Source organism: Onychostruthus taczanowskii, unplaced genomic scaffold (genome assembly GCF_017590055.1).
Source record: "Onychostruthus taczanowskii isolate IOZ18803 unplaced genomic scaffold, ASM1759005v1 scaffold20, whole genome shotgun sequence".
NCBI classification, from domain to species: Eukaryota; Metazoa; Chordata; class Aves; order Passeriformes; family Passeridae; genus Onychostruthus; species Onychostruthus taczanowskii.
Window position 1 is genome coordinate 13,989,482 of NW_024499240.1, and position 19,601 is coordinate 14,009,082.

A 19,601-nucleotide genomic window follows, 5' to 3' on the forward strand; every position below is an offset into this window, starting at 1 on the left:
AAAGTTTTCACAGTGCTGTTGTAGGAAATTATTTAGCCCAAGTGGGCACACAGACTCAAAACAAAGGTTGCAGCTGCAGCTGGGTTAAATAACTTCTCATGACAAGTTACTTTTGTTTTAGTTGTTCCTCTATTTGGATGTGAACCAAGTATGGTTTCATTAATAGCTTGCAAGGATCTGTTTCTTGTGGAAGTCCTAATCTGAGTGATTTAGCTTAGAAAGATGGAGATAATCTCATTATCATTCAGTAAGCCAAGCAATTTCTGCTGGTTAGAACTGCTGAGGCTGGTGGGACAATGATTGTCACTGCTCTGAGTGCCCCTGTGATTGCTTCCCGAGGGTATTACCTGGGAAGACTCTCTTAACATCACACGCCAGTTACTATTTTGTCCACTGTTGCATGATAAGTAACAGCAAAGAGAAATCTGTAATCTTGCTCATCTACTCTTTGCCAAACTGCACATTTCATAAATGTGGCAAGAGCAAGACAAACCACTCCTTCTCCTTTCTCAGCATAGATGAAATTACAGAGTGGGAAGTGATTTCCTCTGTATTCCAAAGGTTTTATTACTTTTTTTGAAATAGAATATAGCCAGTTAAGAGGAATGATAAATTATTAATTTCAAATTACAGTTCTCTAAATCAATACACAATATACATTTTAGTCACAGTGTTTTTTCCTCTCCTTCTACACTTACTTAGTAATTAACAAAATTCTGTAATGTGCTGTGGGTCTCCTAGGTATTACAAACACAGAGAGTATGTGGTAATTGCAGTTGAGAACCCCAAGCTGGCTATTTATTTAATGCTGATGTATCTTCATGTTTTGTCACTATCTACAGCAGTGCTGTAATTTTGTTTTCATATTGTACATTTTCCAGAAATCTTACTTCTAAGCCATTTGACAGTCTTTAACAAATGCATCACTTGCAGAATGCAGTGGAGCATTTGCCTCTGGAGCAGCATCTCTCGCGGGCAGGGCTTCTCTGGATGAGCAGCCTTGGCTCTGCCGCTGCTCCTCAGGCTCACACCTTCCCTTGGTGGCTGCTGGGCTGGGCACCCAGCCAGAGCCCAGCGCCAGCCCTGGTGGCCTCCACGCCGTGCTTGCTGCAGGACCTGCTGGCACAGGGTGGGACAGGCCACACGCTCAATTCCTCCCCCGGCAGGAAGTCAGAAACGCATTTGAACTCGGATTTGGGAAGCGCTCCTGAGCGTAGCTCCGGCCACGGCCTCCCCGCCTCTGTGGGTCAGCTGTAAGCAGCAAATGTGCCTCAGGGGAGCCATGGTGGGCAGCTGGGCTCTGCCCTGGGCAGCTCTGCTAATGAGGCAGGGAGACATTGCCTTTTAAATCCGTGCCGGGACTGCTTTCCAGCACAGAACAAATTTCTGCAATAAAGTGCTGGCTATCATGCGGGTTTTAGGTACTGGAGAGAAAGGCAGTAGTGGAATGTACTGGTGCTTTTAAGAAACTGTTTTCTTTATATTTCAAGGTGCCAAGTTGGTTAAAAGTGCTCTTGAAGGTCAAACAAATAAACAAATAATTTTGATTCAGCAAAATAACCCAGATGTGTTTATGACAATAATAAAGGGGATCTGACCAGGCAATCCAGAGCTCACTCCCCCCACATCTTCTGGGCCGTTTTACATTCTCTGAATGATAGATATGCCATATGTGTATCAGAACAGATGAAGATGATGGGAGGGATGTTTGGACTGGATCTGCCCCATCAGTATCACTGAAAAATGTGCTATTATGTCAACACAAACCCTTAAAATGGTTAAGCCTGAGAGAAAAGAAAACAGAATTATATACAAATAATCTGTGCTTGAAATAAGTATTATTGACTCAAAAAAAAGAAAAGCCTTCTTCTCTGGAAAAAAAAAAACTTAAAAGTTCTAACTAAAACTTTCTCCTTGAGGTGTGGAAAATCCCTGAGAGTGCCAGAATGTCTCCTGTACAACACCTAGTACGTCACCTGGCCCTGAGCAGCGTTAGTCTCTGTTCCTGCAAGAACATGTTAAAAATCCTCCAGCTGGGTTCATGAGCTCCTGAGCACTCACGTTTGCACACCACATTTAACAAATGGTGTGAGAGCAGCACTGCTGCTACCAACAGCTCTGCCTTTCTCACTCCTGAGAGCCTTGGATCTGGGATTATTTTGCTTCATTTGCTGAAGCCATTGGCATTAAGCTCCACTCTGGAGCCATGCGATGTTAAAGAATTTTGTACGCAGTGTTAACATCCAACCCAGATTGTTTTAGCTTTCTATTTGGACAAAGCTTAGAAGGTGATAATCACTTTTCTATGTCCCAAATAGGGGTTTTGCCAGCACACAGCATTAACAGGCCCCACAGATTTAACTATGCACTGTTGGAAATTGTTCTGCCTCAGTATCAAAAAACATTTCAGGCAGCAGGCTATTAAGACAGCCATAATTTAAATGGAAAAAGATGCTTTGGCTTAAGTGTGGGTAATAGACACTGTTCTCAAAACAAAGGCTGAAACTTCCTGATGCCACCTGGCAACTGAGATGGGGCGATGTGAGAGAGTTCAAACCTCTCTGATCCCTAAACATTGCTCAGACAATTGTTTTCAAGTGTGTGAGGAATTTCTGCCTTCTGGTCACTCAGAAAATACTTGGGGTTTTTTTTCCCTCATGGTCCCATATCTGTTCAGAGGTGGATTCAGGAAGTACCAAGATAAATAAAAGGGTTTTACTTGACTGCTAAGTAAGCTTTTCTAAATCTCCTATGCTGTACAGTTTGCATTAGTTTTAGATTAAGTTTATTTTTTAGATTATCCACACTGGTTCAGCAATCCCTTCTAAAGCCCAAGCGATGTAATAAATAATAGCTGAAGAAATCAGGAACCAAGCTCCACGTGGAAGAATCTTTTTAAGGCACACCAGATGTTCAGACTGGGAGATTGAATCAGGGCACAGGTCCATAAAAGGAGAAGCATAATAAGTGAAATTCATTTCAGCAAATTTATCTTGAAAAATTCCCATCACTACTGCCAGAACAGTTCTGTAGGGGAAGCCATGAATTCATTAGATAGCCTGCATTTGCAGAACCACCACCTTTTCTTCTACACTTCAAGGTGAGCTTTTCTTTAATAGTTTCTAGTGCTGTAATAAAAAGAAATGAGCACAAGATTCTCTAAAGTTCAGAGGGAGATAATAGCATGTAAATCAAGGACTAACTATATTAGTCATGAAAGCTGATGGAAAAAAATCCTGGCTAACTAAAATAACTAACTCACATTTATTTCTGTGGGATCAGAATGTCAGCCAACTTCCTTCCAATGCTAATACCAGCCTCTACCTCCTCATATGGGAGAAATCTGGGGTGGGGTGGAAAAGAGAAATGATGACCTTGTATAAGAGTGGAAGCTTTTTTACATGACTCACACAGCTTCTGGTACCCCTATTAATACCAGAAAGGCTACAGTTCAATGATGTAACTTACATTAACATCATTAGAGTTCAACACTTCCTTCTCTGCTCCTGAGAGCAGAGTTCCATGCAAGGCTTTGGATAGTACCATGGATTAAATGGCACTCATCTTCTGTAAAAGATTGGGGTTCATAAAACCAAAGTAAAGCAGTTTGTTCCTACCTCAACTCAGCCCAACTTCTCAGTGAAAATTCATCCTTTTTGTTTTTTGTAATAGTCTGAAATACTAGATATTCTTCATGCAAAACAGGTGGCAGACCTAGCTTACCTGACAAAACTTACCCAGTTCCCTTCCCTAAATTCCCTCTGTAACCTGTGGTTGGATTGGAGTAGGAGGAAGCAAGAGGAATGACATGAACACACACAAACTTGGGAGCAGAGCTGGAAATCAGGGAGTGTTGTTCCTCTGGAGGGCACAGAAGCTCACTCAGGACTCCTCACCTTCACTGGTGCCAGTGCAAGCCCCCTGCCCTCACCCTTATTTTTCTTGTGGCTGGAAATGGTTTGGGTACACTGTGTCAAATAATTCTGTGTTATGTTGTTATCTTATTCTAGCTTATTACATAATACTCTAATATTCCACATACTCACACTATTGCTTGATGGGGTTGAAATACTACAAGCCTGCATTTCTCCTTCCTATTATAATGGGAAGCAGCAGCTCTACACCTCCACTTCTACAGATGCCCTTATGGGGCAAGATGGAGAGAAAAAGATATCATTAGTCTAATAATGAATGTGTGAGATTTTGGCATTTACATTTTCTCCCTACTTTGCTCCTGGAAAGTGCCAGATACCTACAGGGAAAGAGATTATGAAAGTTTTATTTTCTTGGTAACCTAATGACTACAGAAACATACAGAGGTGGTGTTCCCTTCACTAATTATTTAGTCAGCAATCACTCTGGCTGTCCCTGACATGAAACCACGAAACAGGAGTATAACATATATAGGCTGGGGTTGATGACCAGGAAAATATATCACAGTTGAGTGGTAAAGGCCTCAGGACATGCTTTATGGAAAACTGCATTTAAAGTAACAATAGAACAAAATTGAATTAAAAATTTAATAACATTTTCCGCAGAATTTCTAGTATATACACTAAATGGCCAGTTGTCTGTATAAAGTTGTGGTAGAAACCCTCTTCCTTGTTTTAAGAGTGACTGAATAGCTGTACAAATATGGTTGCTTTTGTTATTTCTACATTTAATCAATTCACAAAATTTAGACTTGGAACATAAATCACTGGCCAAACTGAGAATTCTCTTCTCTTCTCTTCTCTTCTCTTCTCTTCTCTTCTCTTCTCTTCTCTTCTCTTCTCGCTTCTCTTTTCTCCCAATTAAATGTTATCTACTGTAGTTACACAGTACTAAAAATTCATTTCAATCCTCTGTAGAATTTCTAACTGTGAGCATCCCCCCTGGACCCCCTCCCCTTAGGGGTGTTAGTTCATGTATGCTTGAGAAAATCAACTCTAAATAGACATAGCTCAACTGTTTAGTTAAGAAAATCTGACTTATTAACTACATAACCCCGCTGGGACTGGCAGTACCTCTCCTTGCACACTAACAGGGCTACTGCAGAAGCTTTATCTCAGCTTTTCCCAGCCTACTTAAACAGCCCTTAAATCTCATTTAAAGAAGTAAAGGGAGATTTCAAGCGTGCTTTAGTGAGGAGTGCATTTTTGCCTTGAATTATCAAAACTAACAAAGCTAAGAACTTTGCTATTTTTAGCCATGTCTGGGGAGAAGGTGCCACAGTACCATGCCACCCCTGTCCTGTCCCCAGGTGCAGTTTGAGTGGCTGTTTTGTTCCCGGCATGCAGCAGCAGCATCGCTCCCTAGCCAGGAAGGTGGCTCAGCCCGGTGAAAGCCATAGGCCTCATATCTTGAGAGCCATCTACTGGCACCTCGTCTGTTATCAACATAGTGCACATCCACACACCCTGCTCACTCACAGAGCTGGCACAGAGCAGGTTTTACATCTTCCTGCTATGATGGAAGTAAGAACCGTTTTAGAGTGGTCTAAGCTCATAAAACATCTGCAGGGGGTCTCTCGGAGTCCTTCTCGCACCACACTCCTCCATGCCCTGCCGGCAGTGAGGCAGTGGCTAATGCAGGGCAGGGAATTGCAGAGAGCTTCTTGTAATTGCTGTGCGTTTCTCCTGCAGAGTTTAATGCTGATTGCCTTGCACCAAAGTTGGGGCAAGATTTAGGAAAAAAAGGAAAAACAAACGGTGAAGGTGTGTTCTGGGCAGAATGTGCCATTTCCTTAGGAAACCAAAGCCTTTGCCAGTGCTATCCTCACAGCCTCACCCATCTGGGATTGAGATCCTCCAGCAGGGCTGCAGCAGGAGGAGGGTGGGCACTGAACCAAGACAACTTGAGCCAGAGGGTCTCACTTGTCCCAGCAGTGTGGGACAGCAGGGTGTGTGCTGTGCCTGGAAACCTCACAGCACAGGGAAGAGCAGGGCAGGGTCAGCAAAGACATGGATCACCAGCAGAGGAAAACACAGCTGAGAGGATGTGGACAGGGATGAGCAACTTTGTGGATATCACAAGTGCAGAGGTATCTTGTTTACCTTCAGTTTGGTTCTCCCGGTATGAGATGCAAAATCCACTTTTCATGTGTTGGGCAGCAAATACCTGGGATGCTTTCTGTTCGTGTGTCACAGACCCATGAAAAATTACTCTGCCACCATTTTCGGAGTAGATGGGAGTGGTATTTAGGACTGCACTCTGCCTTTAATTCCTCTTTCTTTAAATGGGAGCTATTAAACTTTCTGATTAAGGCAGCAAGGAGTTCTGTATTATTCCAGTGCTTTACTTGATGTACTTGACAAATCTTTTTTTTTTCTTTTATGTTACCATTTGTATATATAATTTGACATCATTTTAGCTAGTGAAGAATCTTCATTTGCATTTTTTACTGTTTTGAGTCAATATGCCTTCAAATAAAGGTAACTATTATGTAGAAATTGTCTGACTGATCATAAAAAATGTTTCTATCATACACAAGCAATGACATTTTGAATTAAAATTTAATTATGTGGAGTGAACTGTTTTCAGGTTTCAACAATACTTCACTGTATTGCTGTTTTGTTTCATTTAAGGTAAAGTCAAATGCATGTGTGAAAGCTTGCAAATCAGATAGGAGATTAGTGTGGCTTGCTAAGAAATTCTACCTAAGTATTGATGCCATACATTAAATGTGAAACAATATTAATTTTCTTTAGAACACCATCTTTGTGCTTGCTGTTGGTAGCCTGTTGTGTACAATGTCAGTATTGCCAAAACATACCTTTCAGATCCGGAGACAGAAAGTGCCCAATGATATCATTGTTTTACAAAACTGTAGCTCTTCTAGGCCTCTCCCTTCTCAGATGTGGGATCTGATTTCATAATATCTAAAGCATTTTGTTTCATGCATGTGGGCAGGAATGAGTGTGTGTGTGTGTGTGTATATGCAAAAATTTCCAAGGATTTTGACTTCTGATCCAGGTGCAAATACTTCTTATGCAAATCCTTCAAGAGTCTTAGTGGTTTTTCTGTTATACTTAATTTTCATTGACGCTCCATTCCTGAGGACAGCTGGCAGTGCTGCCGTGACCCTTCACTCTCTGACCAGCCAGCTGAAGGCTGACCACCAGGCTCTCACTGATTAGCACACAGGACCACACCACCACTCTGGTCACCACTTTGGCACGATACCATGGCAGAGTTGAACTTATCCCAGTATTTGCCTGGGGCGTACAGGTGCCCTTCAGTTCCCAAAGCCTTGTGTTTAACAGGTAACAGTGTCTTTGGGAACACACACTGTACCCACGCCATGTGCTCAGGACAGCAGGGACGCTCAGGACTGCGGAAGGGACACTCCTACTGGCAGTGCATGCAGTGGTCAGACACTGCCCATTGATGCCTCTCATGTGTAGGAGCACAGGTGCCAGATCTCCATCCCTGCTCAAAAGGAAAGCATGAGCAGGATGTTATCTGTTAGAATGATTTTGCAATATATCAGAAGACATGTAGCAGGGCTTACAGATAAGGGCTGGCACAAGGTGCTGAATACAAAATGATTGTTTATTGTTTCATAATGCATGAAGTAGGAGTATCAAGTGATGTTAGCAGGTGCCGAGTTTAGGAAAGTTATCTTCTCACACAGTTCGTGAAGCTCGTGACCACAGGTCCTCCTGGCTGCCATATGTTCATGGGAAATTCATGGAAATAAAAGCTATCAAGAGCTATTAACCACAGAGGGACTCCCTCTTATCCCTGAGCAGCACCATCCTCCTGTCCTCAAGGCTCTGCTGGAGACAAGCCAGAAATCATCCTCTGATGAGCAGCGCTGCATCTGTCTGTGGCTGGGCTCTCTGCTCTACACATAGACACAGTTCAGGTGTTTCTGTTGACAGCGCTGCCAAGCAGAGACAGGAGGGATAGGTGAGACTGCTTGGGATTTGTTTAGTTAAACTATGAACTTCCCTCAGTGGCTTGCAGGAGTTTTATATAGCTAGAAAGATAGTGTGGTCAGTTGATGTGGGCTGAATGCAACTTCTGCAAGCTCCACTTTCACAGAGGGTGAAGATAAAAGTTGACTGAGAAACACCATTTGAAAATGCTGGTTTATGTCAGAGTTGTTTTTCTTTTTCATTGAAACTGATTTATTACCTGCTAGGAAGAAAAGCAATCACTGCAATTCCAATGAAGTAAAGTAGCTAGAAAGACCAAAGGTATGCTAAGGCTGCACTTACTTTTACATTATAATCCTTTCAGGCCCCTTTGTCTTAAAAACAACTCTGGGCAAAGGAGCCCAAAGACAGAAAATGAAAAAAAGAAATGGATGTTACATTTCATCAGATGGAAGAAATCGTTCACATGGCCAAGAAACCAATGTCATACAGAAATTATATCTGTGAATAGCTGCTGTGGGTTTTCTTTTGCAGGCCCTAGTTCTGAACTGCCATTCAATACTGTGTTGGGAAAAGGGCTGCAAAAATAATGCTCAAGTGTCTCCACAAAAATGAAGGTTCCGCCACCACCAGTTCTTTGAATCCATTGCAGTGCTGTCTGTCCTGAGAGATGCAGGTGATTTCTATGCTGGTAGCAAAATGCCTAGTGTTCCAAACGTGCTCATAAGAGGACTTTATAAAGGTCTTTGCAAATCAGTCATGAGAAGATTTTAAGTTGGATAACCCTAGTAGTAAACCAGAGTTATGAATGTCTTCTTCTCCCTTGAAGATATTTTGTTGCTCTTCAGTAATAAACACTGCTGAATAACCATGACTTTTTATAAATAATACACTCCCTCCTACAAGCTGCATGAAATGTTAAAACTCTAGAATGGACTATAAACAGATTCATAAATCTTTAGATCCATGCATTTCAATCCATCTATTTAAAACTGAAGGTAAAAGGATCACAGTATTTATTTACATTTTCCATGCCCTTTGTGCACTTTTTCCTGACATCAATTTCATGTGTGGAGCAGCACAAAATAGTGTTCCAGTATAAATTGCAATACTTTGTTCTGTCCCTTGGCGTGTGCCGGCAAATTCAGCTGAAAGCGAAGCGTAACACGAGACAGCTTTTTTGGCACAACAGGTCACCAAAGCAGTGGAATGTTTCAGTCAAAACTCAAAGTGTGAGACATTGCTGAAAGGCAAGTTGTCTTTCAGGCAAAGCTGAGACCTTTCTTCATCTTTATACATGAGAAGTCTTGCTCTGAAGCAGTTAATTACAATGAAAAATATGGCATGGTTTTCTCATAACTGTACATGAGTTGTGCTTGGATTCCATATTAGTTCCAAGGAAGAACAAGAGCCATATTTTGTCTCACAAGCAAGGTGGGGGGGGGGGGGAAGTCTGTCATGATGTAGATGAATGTAATCTACTTGTTGTTTATAGACCTAAAGGATCCCTCAGAGCATTAAAAATCCATGTGATATCATCCAAGAGTGGCATACTTTGCATGGAGATATGTGATTTAGCTGAAAGCTGTATAAAATCTGTAAAACTGCATGTAGGCAAAGAGCTCCCTACTGCCTGTGCATTCGAGTGAAGCCATGTGTGCTTTTCCTGCACACATGAAAAATAGATGATCATAAAATCTGCTAGAGATTCACAAACTTCTGACAGAAACACGTGTCTAGGCTAAGTATGCCAACTTTTGGTCAAACCAGGCCTGAAAATACACAGACCTGAAATAAGCATTGTTCTTCCATGGTGAGGAGAGAAATTCCAGCTTCATACACAGCAGCTGCATATGAGTTGTGTGTCCTTCACTGGTCTTCTGCTGGAATTTGTAACACCCTTCCCTTCTGCCTTGGGTCAACTGGCAACTGGTCTTCCAAGTCTATTCTGGTGGGATCTTTTGAATCAGACCCATGTTTTGTCAAGAGTTATCACTGAAAATTGGTGAGCCCCACACTCCATTTTCTTTAGGTTTGGCTGTGACCATGTTTGGGCAAGTCTCTTGTAGTTAAATAGATTTTCTTCACTTTTTTTTCCTTAGGAACTGTGACTAGTGGTGGTAGCTTGCAGTAGCTCACACACATGTAGCTCTCATTCTCTCAAGAATTGTGCAGAGTGGGGTTTGGTTGGGGTTTTTTCAGTTCTGTAAATGTGTGTTTCATAAACAGGCTATGATGTGGTGGCAAGAGGAAAGAGGTTAACTCAAATGGCCCTTGTACATTTGGTGGGATTTTTTCTTAGCAGCTGTAGAATGTTAGCCCATAGTTCTAGTGCTGGCTCAAAGAAAATATTGTTCATGAATATTAGCTGAACTGTAAGAAGCCTTTTTTCACTGATATTCTTGACCAAGGTTACCTTCCTAGGGCCTTTAGAGACATCAGACACAGGACATAAAGTGTTTTAAAGATGAGGATCTATTACGTTAACTTCATAGTCATAGCTTCATAGATAGACAGGGAAGAAAGAGAACGGGTGTTGTGTACCCAGAGCTTGTGTAGCTGAGGAGGTTTTGATACACTCATCTGTACCATTTGGCTTCTCCCAAGTTCTGGGAAACTTTTTGGAATCTGCAGCCTCCCAAGAGCAGCACAGCCAAGATATAATACAAGTGTGAATAACTGAGGTTGCGTAACTCCTCTCCAGTACAGCGTCTGCTGGCCAAGCACAGCAACAGAAGGCATTACTCACAGACGTGGCTACGTGGGACTGGGATCAGGTGCAGTCTGGCCCCAGGCTCCCTGTGCCAGCTGCTGCTGCCCAGTCTCAGCTCAAGGAGTGCAGTGCACAGCCAAGACCCACCCTGCCCTTGCTTTGAGACATTTGAGGGTCTGCAACACCTCAAACAGCTGCTTGTCAGCTGGGAGCTGATCTCCAAGCACAGGTACACATGGCATGGCCATGTGCATTGGATAAATCTGCATCAGTATCAGCTACCCTTGAATACACCGATCAGCCTGTTTCTTGTAGCATGAGCATCTCAAAACTCTGCAGGCCTCAGAAAAGCTCTACAAGAAGTGGGTTTAATACTCGAGATGTAGCCCTACCCTTATCATGTATGAGAAGGGCTCTTCCAAGAAGGCTGTGATTATTTTTGCTGCTCATCTGGCATTAGAGTCAAACATGCAGCCACAAGGAACCCCACTGGTGGCTCAGTAGCATGACCTCAGTGTTTCAGGGAGGAGATGCTGGTCGCAATTTGTACCTCACACCAGCCTAGTGCTGCCTGCATGGTTTACAAGTAGTAGTTTTTGTGCAGTGGTGAGATGGGATGGGCACATCAGGGAGTACAAGACTGTAGATGTCAACTAGCCTAAGTGTTGAAGTATAGCTGGGAATAATGTGCTGCTGAGAGATCGCATGTGCAGCGTCGCATTAAGAGGGTAGAATGCTTTGGAGCTAGGAGCTACATGAAAAAATTATTGTATCTCAGTCTCTACAATTCAAAAGAAATTGCTAGAGAGTGTAATTGAGAAAAGGGGCTTGTGGGTCTAGCAGTCCCTTTTGGAGCAGACAGATGTACTTTTTTTATCTTAACAAAATGTTTTTGTAAGTTGAGTTTTCATCTCAACAAGGAAAATCTTTTTAAGGAAGATACTGGTGCTAGTCAGAGCAAGAACTGTCCTACAGTGCCATAAGGACATTGCCCTGCAGATGCTTTCAGGTTCACAGGTTCATCATGTTGTGGCAATTCCAGGACCTCTGGTGGAACTTCCACATCCCAAAGTCTGAGAGCCAGCATACAAACAGAGGGACTTCTTCATCTCCCCAGGCAGTGCCTGTTTGTGTGAGTGGCTGAAAATGAAGCAGGCTAATTGTGAGTCAGCACCGTAGCCTGCAGCTCGGTGGCTGCGGTGTTATATGGCACTCTGGGGACAGCACGGGCCAGAGCCAGGCTCTGCTGCTGTATTTAATGGTACTCTGTGAGCGCCAGCTACACTTGTGGGATCATCTGGAGCTTGAGTTATTGTGGCAGGAGGGACACGTCAGAGAGGCTCTGGCTGCTCGTCTGGGAAAGACTGACCTAGCAGTTGCATTCCCCATGTGGTCTGGTTAAACTGGTCCATAGATGAGGCCAGCAGTGCCTTTATGACCTGTAGCTATGTGGAAATGAAGGCAGGTTGGGCTGGAAGAAGGGAGGAGAGTGAAGAAGAAGGGAATAGAAGCTGCAGGCTTTGCTAATTGCAGCCAGGGGAATGGAGAGAAGTGAGACCACACAGAAGAACCAGGGAAGTGGGGAGAAGAAACAAGGGGGGAGCAAAAAGATAGGACATTCCCCTCGTGAGCCTGTGTGACTGTGGTACCTGTGGCCAGCCAGGACATTTTTGATTTTTAATCACCTCAGTGATATGTCAAGCAGAGAGCTGAGTTTTTACAAGCAATAATGAATATGAGGGGAAAAAAAAAAAAAAGAAAGTTAAAACAAAAAGGAAGAGGGGATGGGGGAATAAAAGGAATGTGGTAGTAGATGAAATAACTGAATGGCATGCAAAAGCTATGAAAAGAGATAAAAGGAATGAAAAAAATTGATCTGGCACCAGGTGCTCAGCTGGCAGATGCTCTGTAAGCCCACAGAAGATGAAGGATAAGATTCAGTACAACCACTAGCAGGCAGTAAAAAATTAGTATTTTCTTTCTGCTTAGGTCTTGATTAGTAAATAGGAAACTGTAGGCACGGATTCTTGTGTGGGTCTTGATCAGAGCTTGAGAACATATTGGAATGTGGAAATTGATACCCTTTAATAGTAGCAAAGCTTCTGGAGTACAGGTGGGCAGAAGAGGTCAATACAGATAGCAGCAGGTGGGCAGAGCAGGGAGCAGGCACAGATGTACAGGGGAGAAAGGAGCCAGAAGAAAACCTGGTTTAGAGCTTGGGGAGAAGCTAGACGGGGATTACCTGAGCGTGAAGTATTCCTTGGCTCCCGCATACCCCTGTATGAAGGGATAACAAGCAGTAGTACTGGCATAAGGATTTGTGTGGACTCTCAGCTTAGGGGTCGAAAAGGAGGTCATGCTGTCGGGAACCCAGCAGGGTCTCCTCGCACACGCTCGGGGGTCTCAGGCCCAGAGGGAGCCGTACCCTACTCCCGCCTGCAGCGCCCACTCTCGTAGCTCGCCCGTGCGGTGCCGGAGCCCCGGGGGATGCCGAGCTGCCCCCATGGGCGGAGGAGGGGGGCGGAGGAGGGGCAGGGCCAGCCCAGCCCGCCTGCCGAGCGCCCGGCATCCGCACAGAGCCCAAGTCCTGCCCGGCCCGGCTGCTCCCACCGGCACGGGCGGCCGCGGGGTCCTTCGCCCGTGTTTAGAAAGCGCTTCCCTGCTGCCATCTGCAGAAATCGATTCGATCTTTTTTTATTATTCTCAGTCTAAGGCGTCCTTGTCGCCCAAGCCGCCGGCCGCCCCATCCCGCCGGCAGCACGGCCGCGCGTTAAGCGCCGGTCGAGGGCCAGGGGTCCGGTTTACCTGGCGGGTGTCTGCCGGCTTCGCTTATCCCGGGATACGAGCGGCGGCGGGCGCGGAGATGCGCCGAGGAGGGGGCGAAGTTGGGCCGCCCCGAGCCCTGCGGAGGGGCCGGCGGCTCCCAACGCCGGCCGCGGAGGGAGGGTGAGGGGAACATCGCTGCCGTGCTCCCGCCTCCGGGGGAGCGATCGGAGTCCCCCCGACCGTCCTGGCAACCGGCTGCTAAAACTGAAGCCCCAGATGGGAGGAGGGAGGAGGATCCGCGGCGCAGGGCGCAGCGGGGGAGGCGGCTCCCGCAGCCCCGTGGCACATCGCTGGCTGGAGGCGGCGGGATGCTGCTCCGGAGCTGCGCTCCGCCACAGCGTGCCTTAGGTGTGGGGGCCAGGGCAGCCCTCCGTGCCAGCGTGATGGTGCATTTTCCTCCGGCTCCGTCGCAGGGATAGTGGGATGGTGCCGCAGCCCGAGAAGACCTTGGCCGCTGCCTGCCGAGGCTGGGCAAGATCTTCCCCTCTCTCTTCTCCCTGCTTTCCCCGCAGTGCTCGTTTCTTCCCCTCGTCACCTCTCCAGCCCTGTGTCCGCTCCAGACCCTACAGCCGTGACGGGGTTTTATTTTCCTAACGTCGCAGCCGCGCGTGATTAAACACCCGGCACCCGGGCGCGCGGTCGGCAACTTCAGCAGCGCCCGGGCGTGTGCGGTGTGTGTGCGCGGAGTGTGTCACCGATGTCCCTGCCCGCGGCCGCCCTTGCCACCTGCGGCTCGCCGCCGGCCGGGGCGGTGCGCGCACCTGTCTGGGCGCGGAGAGGCGCGGCGCTGCCCGACCCGCGCCCCGTCGGGGTCGCTGCCGCCGCCGGCCGGGGCCCCGGGATGCTCAGCGGCCCCGCCGCCCGTCCCTGCCGCCCGCCGCGCCGCCCGGGGGGCACGCCGCTGCCGGAGAGTTGAGTTAGGAAGTCATGGTGCCCTGGGAGCCCTCCCCGCCCCGGCAGTGCGGCGGCGGCGGCTGGACGCTCTGCGACTGCTGCTGCTGGCTGCTGCTGCCCGCCGTGCTGCTCGTCCTCGCCCGCCCCGACAAGCTGGCGGCCTTCCCTACCTCCTTAAGCGACTGTCAGACGCCCACCGGCTGGAACTGCTCCGGTAAGCACCGGAGCACCCCGCGCCCGGCCCCGCCGTGCCCCGCCGGGCGCTCGGAGTTGCGCGGATGAGCCCGGGGGAGGCAACTTCAGAGTGTGATGCCGCGTCCCGTTGGATGCACGGGAATAGCGAAGGCTGAAAGTCCCGAGCGTCGAGGCTCGCCGCCGTTCCCGGTGCCACCGCAGCTCCCGGGGCCCCGCTTGCTCCCTGCTCCGCGGTGCCGGGCGCGGCAGCCGCGCCCTCCGCCGGTGCGGGAGGCTCCCCGGGCAGAGAGAGAGCCCCGGCCCCGCTGAGCGCGGCTGTGCGCTGGAACGGGGCACTCGGCGTGCGGCTGCGGGAGACGGGGCCGCGTGTGCGCATCCTGCGGGCGGCTGTTCCCGTGCGCACCGAACGGAGAGCGGATCGCGGCATCGGCGTCGCGACATCGGGAACCCGCTGCCCGCGTCTTAAAGTCGGGCTGACCTCTGTAACGGGTTTCCTATGCAGGTCAGCAGCCGGTGCTTCTCCGATACGTAAAATAATTCGGAATTAGCCCATGGTAGCCTTCTAAGGGAAAGAGCGTTATTTGGGGTACTGCGTGGATCGCACATGACGTGTTAGATCGGGGGGAATTTGCGCTGTGAGCTCTTCGTCTTAAACATGTAGCGATACGGTTAAGAGCACTCGGATGTTTTTTTTTAAAAAAATCAATGGATTCAGATCTTAATGGGTTTGGAGTCTGATATAGCTGTTTTGTTTAGTATCTTGCCACTCGCTGTTGGAGTGGGAAGTCAGCTAGCGAAATCTGAAATTCATGCTTGTATTCGTGAACTGAATGTTCAGTCAGATCTGTTGGTTTTTCCTGGAGAATATCAAGGCAAAGAGCTCGGTTCACTCAGCGGCTCGTGGGGAACCTGGCACTTCTGTTAACTTAGAGGTCATCAATCTTCATTGGGATCAGGCAAACCATCACAGAAAACATACAGCCTGTTTGTCTTTATTACTGGGGGCTTTGTTGTGTCATGGGCTGGAGAAATTCCGATTTGGACTTTTGTCCAACAGATTTGTGATCGGATGGGGATAAGTTGATGACATTTCCAACCCAGAGCCATGAAATAGCATAATTTCCTGGTGACTTTTGAGGAAACCAAGTCTGTGAAATGGAAAAAAAAGTGTGTGTGGTAGTGGGGAATAAGGACTGAGAGAAACACCGAGGGAGAAACAAGAGGAAAAGTGAAAAGCTGAGGACAGGGAAGGACAAAAGGAAATCTGGACTCTATCAATTTCATCAACAAGGCTATTGTACTGCGTGCATTAAAATGCAATCATCCCGTACTGTTCCTCTTGCTAGACCAAAGCTGACTTTTATTTTTCCTCTCTTTACATTTGAGGTTACGATGACAGAGAAAATGATCTCTTTCTCTGCGACACCAATACCTGTAAATTTGATGGGGAGTGTTTAAGGATTGGAGACAGTGTGACTTGTGTCTGTCAGTTCAAGGTAAGAAGATTGATATTTCATTCTCTAATTCACTAATGAGAATACAAATCAAGGATCTGCCTTTATAACCTATCACTTTGCAATTTATTTCTCTGTGTGCAGAGAAGTTAGAGGGAAAACCTGGCAGTGTGTATAAAAGCTGGCAGGAGAACCAACTGGTGTCAAGAAGACATAAGTTTCTCTGGGAGAATGCAGATGCTGTGGCTTTAAATGTCCCTTCGGGTCTGCAGTTCCAGGTTGTGCATTTCTGATTTTTCATCCCTGCCCTTTTAACAAGGATTTAGAGTCCTTTCTAAATTCATTTCTGATACAGATCATGGCTTATTGTATTCGGAGTTCTGATCTAGTTAAAGAAATGGATCTGTAATGTGCTTATGCAATATTTTCAGGAAGAGCTGCATAGTGACAATGCTTCTGCCTGTTTATCTGTCTAGCTGATCAGATTAAGGAGCAATCCCTCTGTTCCAAAATGATGAACTTCCTTTAGGTTTTATATAGTTTTAGGAGAGCTATTACTGAGTAGTAAGGGGTTTTCCTTCTATTTCTTCTCTCTTCCTCTCTCAGCTACATCTAAACCTCAGCCCTTCTCAAAGTCAGATGATTTCATTATGAAGGATTCCATTTAATGTTTTAGCTAACTCGCAGAACATCTGGTCTTTAAATAATGACCTGAATAGAAACTGCACAAATTAAAGGAGTTTAAAGCATGTACCAGCACAAGGTTGTATGTGTGTTTATGCCCCAATGTTTTTCTCCATTTTAATGTGGATTGGTGAAGTTGTGAAACTTACAATGCCGATTTGAGTGTTTATAGTAGAGCAGGCCAAATAGCAAACAGCTCAAGTCTGGGCACACCTGTAATGACTGTGTTAATATCGAGCTTTGATAGACCATTCACATTAAAGCATTGCAAGTATTGTTTATATTTCTAGAGACAAATGTGCCTTCGGAGATAAAACCCAAGTGATAAGTTCCTTCATTTTAAACAAGGAAGGAATTTTCTCTAATGAGAGCAAGACAGTAATTCTTAAATGCTTGTGTTTCCCATGTTGGAAGGGAATTCGTATTGACTGTGGGAGTCTTTTATTCCATTTGGAGTTTGTATGCAATCAAAAATTCAGCGTGAGAATGCTGTTTTGAGCATTTGCCTTGGCTCAGCATATGCAGCGATACAAGGGTTATGGTCTGGTGTGTTTTATCTTTCTAAGAAAAATCTGTAAGGCAGTGAAACCTCTGTGACTCGATCCATTGCCTGGTGGTAAGCCAGGGCAGATGTGGTGCCGTGAGTGTGAGTCTCGAGAACTTAGAGCAGCCACTGACAGTGCTTGGGTCTTGTCTTTGGTCCCTGTTTGGTGTTGCCATTTGGAATAAAGCAGTGAACTCATAGCCTGGAGGGTGCAAATTCAGATGTTGCCATGGGCAGGAAAGAAGTCATTGGGAGCGCTGTTTTCCCAAGGCTGGGTACTAATGCCTGGTGATTTGGGGTAAATGGAGCTAGGTAAACCTCCCCAGGCTGTGTGGTCCTCACTTTGAGAGGTGAACAGTCTAAGTATGCTGAGTTTAGCTGTTCTGTAGGGGGCAGTTGAAACAGATTTAAGGAAATCAGTCAATTGGTATATGAATATGTAAATAAGATCAAAATAATGAGTTGGGCAATTGTGGGCCCCGATCACTAGGAAATGGGTTGAAATCAACAGCAATCTTTGGTTTCAGTGGCCTTTGGATCAGGCCCTGTAAACACTCAGAGCTCTTTGTCTTGCTGTGAGCCCTCTGTGGAGCCGCAGGGCTGACCGTGACCTTGGAGGGCAAATTACCTGTGGCTGATGCTGTGCCAGCGCTGCCAAGGGCGCTGTGGTGCCGGGGGCTTCTGTAGTCAAACGCGAGCCCTTTGATACAGGCAGAGCTTGGGGGGATGTTAGTGCTCTTGTAACATCAGTGGACACTGTGACAAGCCAAAAAGATATGCCACTGGAGTAGAAAATTAATTTCTATTGTGGTGTGTGAGACTGGCTAAGTGAGGCAGAGCTGGCCAGGTAACTTATGTCACGAGTAACGGGGACCCCCATCAGGATTCAGGGCTCCTATTTCAGTGACAACTCTCTGTGGTGATAGTGAGCAAATCAACAGCAGACTGCTCATCACTATAACTGTGTGTCTTTTGTGTCTTCTTCAGAAATTTGAGAGAATAGACAAGGATAGAGAGCTCATTTTGCCTCACTACTGATGAAAAGTTCTGGGCTGACCAGCCTGTGTTTTGAGGGGCTGAGAACATGGAATTGGAGAGCAGGGCTTCTGCAGTCTTCGTTTGGGTTTGTTCAAACCAGAATTACAGATGCTTCACGTCTGCCCAAGTGGAGTTAAAATGAATTTATTTATATTTGAAAGGATTAATATGATCAGACTGCTCTGGAGCACCCAAGTTAGACTTTCAGCCCTGGAGAGCCAGCGGGCATGTGCTGAGGGAAAGGCTCATATAGGCTGCTTCTCCTGTCACAGCCTACTGTGACAGCTCTCAGTGAGACATGTATTTTATTGAAAAACACCATGTCCCACTCTGATCAGGACATGAAGGTGTCCCCTGTGCAGGACAAGCCCAGACTTTGGGGCTGGCAGGGAGGGAAGGCTCTGGGACAGTGTGGCTCCTGCAGGAGGGCTGAGCATGTGGGAAACCACCAGCCCTTCCTTCCCTCAGACACAGTGGGTCCAACAGAGGGGGTGTAGAGCTGTAGAGCTGTGCCAGCAGGCAAGTGGCTGGAGACATGGCTTGCTGGGGTCAGTACCTGCTTGCCCAAAGCCATAGGTCTGCCAGATGGGCTCTTCCCTCTGACATTTCATGAACGTATCAAAAAATATACCAGGTATTTCCATCAGTGTCTTTCCTCTTGAGTCACCAAGCCAGTGGATAGTCACTGGTTTTTATGGGAGAAAGGAGTCCCATTTTCATGCATGTCAAGTCTTCCACGTGCCTCAGTGTTTGTGGAGCTGCAACATCACCTGTCCTGGTGACCTGCTGGACATCACCTGTCCAACCTCCAGCTTAGTTATATTTCCAGAATATATTTTTGTGCTGCTTAGTTCAAGATGTAGGTGGCATTTTGGAAGTAGTTGATCCATGAAAGGAGGAGGTCAAGCTTTTAACAGTGTTACCAGGAGGAGGAGTTATACAGGTTACAATTATCTTTAGGAAAGAAACCACCTGCTTTCAGCACGCAGCGGTGATCCAAAGGCTCCCAAAGATGGTTTGTCCCTGGCTGTGACAACGGGCACTCAAGGCTGCAGGTGCTGAGGAAAGCAGCCTTTGACTGGCACTTGGTGGAATTGCATGAGTCCATTTCCCTGCTCTACAGCTGTATGTTAAAAACTGGCATGCATAAGAGAGAAGTGGGCAGTGTGGCACTGTGCTGCTGGGTCTAGTGGGAGTTTTAACACGGATTTCCCTGAGGGCTTGCTCAGTCCTTACTTGGGGATGAAGAATCATTCCTACATATAGGGCCTGGTCTAGTGAGCCCTAAACCAGTGACAAAAATATGTCACTACACTGACATTCCAACACCTGATATTCTCCAGCACTAGCAGGAGGTATTTTGTGATCGTGATGAGCTGTGAGTACAGGAT

General features: G+C 46.4%; 1 protein-coding gene across 2 annotated transcripts in view; it reads left to right on the forward strand.

The window, feature by feature from the left end:
• The first annotated feature begins 14,214 nt into the window (after positions 1–14,214).
• Positions 14,215–19,601, forward strand: part of TMEFF2 (transmembrane protein with EGF like and two follistatin like domains 2) — a 123,620-nt gene continuing 118,233 nt past the window's right edge. Inside the window, exons 1-2 of one of the 2 annotated variants that reach the window (XM_041403217.1) lie at positions 14,215–14,509; positions 15,877–15,986. In XM_041403217.1, the coding sequence (XP_041259151.1) occupies positions 14,329–14,509; positions 15,877–15,986 (291 nt within the window). In that variant the 5' untranslated portion in view covers positions 14,215–14,328. The remainder of the gene's footprint in view (positions 14,510–15,876; positions 15,987–19,601) is intronic. The other variant, XM_041403218.1, reaches the window with a different exon arrangement.